Source organism: Anopheles cruzii, unplaced genomic scaffold (genome assembly GCF_943734635.1).
Source record: "Anopheles cruzii unplaced genomic scaffold, idAnoCruzAS_RS32_06 scaffold01713_ctg1, whole genome shotgun sequence".
In the NCBI taxonomy this organism is placed as follows: domain Eukaryota; kingdom Metazoa; phylum Arthropoda; class Insecta; order Diptera; family Culicidae; genus Anopheles; species Anopheles cruzii.
Window position 1 is genome coordinate 1 of NW_026455298.1, and position 4,492 is coordinate 4,492.

General features: G+C 56.5%; 1 protein-coding gene across 1 annotated transcript; it reads left to right on the top strand.

The window, feature by feature from the left end:
* Positions 1–927: 927 nt before the first annotated feature.
* Positions 928–3,972, top strand: LOC128276605 (ionotropic receptor 21a-like). Its single transcript, XM_053015062.1, has 5 exons — positions 928–2,036; positions 2,098–2,259; positions 2,329–2,570; positions 2,635–2,968; positions 3,036–3,972. Exons 1-5 carry the CDS (start codon positions 928–930, stop codon positions 3,970–3,972), a joined length of 2,784 nt encoding a protein of 927 aa, XP_052871022.1.
* Positions 3,973–4,492: the final 520 nt, after the last annotated feature.

A 4,492-nucleotide genomic window follows, 5' to 3' on the forward strand; every position in this document is an offset into this window, starting at 1 on the left:
AAAAAAGTCGAAAGGCAAGAAGAATCCGACAAGCACTCAATGTACGACGAGCAAGGGACGAACCGATAGCAAAAGTGGAAGGAAGGACCTCCTAGCTTGCACGGTCGTTTCAGGAACAACGAAAGGATGGGATCTCTGTCCGTGGCTAATTGTCAAGCGCTTTGGTTGGTCTTTCGGATCGGGTGGACAGAGGAATCTCGGGTGAGTCTCACCCTGTGGGAACCCGGCACGAACAACCCTATTCCGGATGGAAGGAAAGTCGAGACGTGCGCGGATTCTAGATTGAGACTAATTTTACTGTACAATTTTGGTTTCTTACGGTGCCTTCAGGATGGAACCTGTTGCTAGTCATTTCCTTAACGATCGTTTCTTGGATCCTCCCTAGGATCATCCATACCCTTATCAGGGAGTTTCAAGATTCTTGTCCATTCTTAATGGTTTCTAAATTCTTTCTTAATTCTTTCTCAGTAAGGTTTATTTAGGCCATCGATCGTCTGGTACCAAACGGTGTACAATATTTCTCCTATCGGTTTACAATATTTACGTGCTTCGAACCTTTGTTGTCACTTGGTTAGCCGATTGCCAAATATCACCTCCTTCGCTAGGGTTTGTTGCCGGCCAAGGAACTTGAAATTTGTTGTAAGAAATACTAATCGATTTTTGGGTCCACCCCTTCCAATGGCACTGAATTCTTCCCTGCCCCTTTCCCTTCCCTGAATCGAGCCAGCCTGTGGTTTCCGCCGGTCAAAGGGTCATGATGTTTCATAAATATCAAAACACCACCGACCGGTCACCGATCACGAGCGAAACTCAATTTCCTGCCGAAAGGTCCAAAGGTCCACTCGGTGTGAGGGATATAAAAGGAACGTCCCCATCGGTGGGCCCACCGGCAGTTCCGACCGTCCGCCGAACGGTGCACGCTGCACGATGGGAAGCTACTATCGGCCCTCTGTTGGCTCTCTGCTGGTGTCCGCTGTCTTCATTCTGTGTCACTTCGAGTCGCCCGGAGCGGTGGCCAGTCGCGTGTACGCTACCCTGCACCATCCGGAACGGTTCAACGAGCAGCTGATCGCCTACAAAGGCCAGCGCCAGTCGAGCTACTACGAGATCGCCAGCGAAGGTTACTACACCGGGGCATTCCAGGACGCCGACGGGGACAATGAGACGTGCGCCGCGTGTGACGCACCGGTCCGTGACCGGCGACGCGTTGATCCGACCTTCTACGGACACCCGAAAACCAGGGAGCAAATCTGGGAGCGCAACTTTGCCCACGTCCTGATGGATAACCGGCAAACGTTGTCCCTGGTCGCCCTGCTGAACCGGATCATCCTGAAGTACCTGTTCAACTGCATTCCGATCGTACTGTATGACACGTACGTGGGCAGCACCGAGAACTACATCCTCGAGGCGCTCTTCAGTGGCTTCCCGACGACGTACGTGACGGGGCGGATTGGGCCCAACTACACGCTCGAGAACCCGGAGATCCTGCAGCCGTCCGGGTCGAACTGTCGCAGCTACATCATCTTCCTGGCGGACGTCATGATGACGCGCCGAGTGATCGGTCCGCAGCTGACGAGCCAAGTCGTGCTGATACCACGCTCGAGCCAGTGGAAACTCCAGGAGTTCCTGGCCGCCAAACAGTCACGCGATATCATCAACTTGCTCGTTATCGGCGAGTCGTATTCGGTGGACAAGCGCATCAACAACGAGCAACCTTACGTCCTGTACACACACGAACTGTACGTCGACGGGTTGGGTGCGAACCAACCCCGTGTGCTGACCTCATGGATCGGCAATCGGTTCTCGCGGAACAACGTCAATCTGTTCCCGCGCAAGCTGCGCCGTGGGTTCTCCGGCCACCGGTACACGGTGATGGCTGCCCACCAGCCGCCGTTTGTGATCAAGAAACTGACGACCGACGGCGTGGGCAACGTGAACATCCGCTGGGAGGGCGTCGAGGTTCGGATCCTAAACACCCTTTCGCAGTACCTCAACTTTACGTACGACATCGTGGAACCGTCGAAGCCACAGATGGGGTAACTAACGATAGGTTCTAAGCCGTCCAGTTAACTTACGCTTTCGTCCTCTTCTGTTTAGCTCCGGGGATGCGGTGGTTGACGAGATCCAGCGTCGGCAGGCCGACCTCGGGCTGGCGGGCATCTACGTGTCGATCGAGCGCAACATTGCCACCGAAATGTCCGTCGCGCACTCCAGTGATTGTGCCGCCTTCCTGACACTGATGTCTAGCGCTTTGCCCAGGTACGCGCCCTCCACGTAATCGTGCTGCTAACCTGCCTAGTGACTAGTGCCACCTTTCACACTCGACAGATACCGAGCGATCCTCGGACCGTTCCAGTGGCCCGTCTGGGTGGCGATCATCTTCATCTACCTGATGGCGATCTTTCCGCTCGCGTTCTCGGACAAGATGACGCTGCGCCATCTGCTCGGCAACTGGAGCGAAATCGAGAACATGTTCTGGTACGTGTTTGGCACTTTCACAAACAGCCTCACTTTCCAGGGCACGAACTCGTGGAGCAACTCGCGAAAGGCCTCCACGCGCATGCTGATCGGTGAGTATCGGTGAGCCGCCCCAAGAAGTATTCGCCCCTGTAAGAACTAGCACTGGGTCGGCAGGTATCTATTGGTTGTTTACGATCATCATAACGGCCTGCTACACGGGTTCGATCATCGCCTTCATCACGCTGCCCGTCAAGCCGGAACGGGTGGACAGTGTGCAGCAGCTGCACCGGGGCTTCTACCGAGTCGGTACGCTCGATCGGGGTGGTTGGGAGCGCTGGTTCCTCAACTCGAGCCACAAGGACACCAACAAGCTGCTGAAGGACCTCCGGTTCGTGAGCAGCGTCGACGAGGGCGTCCGGAACGTGACCGATGCGTTCCTCATCTCGTACGCCTTCATCGGTTCGAAGGAGGAGCTCCAGTTCAGGATCAACTCGAACCTCTCGCACCGGTAAGTCGTAGAGCCGTGCCACGCAGGTACGGACCACTCAGCATCGCACCGCCCTGTTCACCGGCAGGTTCGTCAACAAACGCTACGGGCTGCACGTAAGCCGCGAGTGCTTCGCCCTGTACGGCGTGTCGCTCGTCTTTCCGATGCACTCTATCTACCGCGACCCGTTCAACAACGCGATCCTGTACATGCAGGAGGCCGGCATCGTCAAGAAGCTGAAAAAGGACGTCCTGTGGAACACGGTCCGCACGAAGGACGGGCGGTTCCGGGAGGCATCCGTTGGCGAATCGCTGCGTGGCCCAGCACCGGAAGAGCGAGGTCTAACGCTGGCCGACACGGAGGGTATGTTTCTGCTGATGCTTTTCGGGTACGTCGTAGCGCTGGCCGTGCTCATCTCCGAGTGGGTCGGTGGCTGCACGAACCGCTGTCGGGAGATCATGCAGGAACGGGCCGAACGCCGGAAGGAGGCAGCGGACGAGCTAGCCGCCGCCGCCGCCGCCGCAGCGTCCTCTGCCGGTGGGTCAGCCTGTTCGTCGGTGAACCTGGGTGGGTCCCGCAAGCGCTTGCTAACCGGCAACGGACGGGAGTGTCCACCGGTGGGCGATGCCACGACGCCCAGTGGGACCTCGGACCACAACAGTCTGTGTGATGCTCTGTCGGATGTCAGTGCAACCACCATGCAGGATCTGTACGATGGGCCGGATCGGCGCCACTCGACCATCGTGTACCTCGATGGGGAGCTAATGTCCGAGAAGGAAGCCCAACGAGTGGTGGCCCGCAAAGCGAAACATCGCCACAGCCTCAGCTCGGTTATGGAGCGCCAGGTCGGGCAGATTTTCAATCGACAGACCCTCGTGCCGGCCGGGCCCAGCAGGGTGGAGGTGGCGGTCGAAGTCAATGTGTCTGCGCCGGACGACCCGCCGCACGACCCGCACGAATCGCACCCGAAAGGCGGCCGCGGCAGTATCGAAGGGTCGTTCGGTGAGCGGCTATTTATGAACTAGAGAGCTTGAAACGTTGATCGCTCCAGTAAATAAAGGACCTCATTTATTTATTCGATTAATTTCCTTATTTCGATGTCGATCCATGTCAAATGTTTACGGCTGGTGCACGAACGATTGCATACTTGCAGGCGTTAAAAGCCATTGAAACGCCGATCTTCAATTGCGGGAAGTCTAGTATATTTCGGTGCCTGCTCTCTAGTATCATTTCTTGCAGTAACGGGCCACCACTTGCTTGACGTCGAGTGGCGTTAGTCCGGCTTCGCTACCGAAATCGCCAAAGTAAGGCTTGATGTTCTCGATTACCGGACAGCACAAACCGACGGAGCCGGCAAAGCGCGAGTAGTGCATCACGCTGCCGTAGTTATACGGCACACCGTAGCTGGTCACTTCGGCCGGATCGAGCTTGCCAAAGTTTGCTGCAACAAAATCCGCACCTATCGCAGGAATCAACAGTAGACGGATCAGTCCTCACGCAGTGGCCCGCTCGCCCGCGTCTATCGGTACTTACTTTGGTACTCTG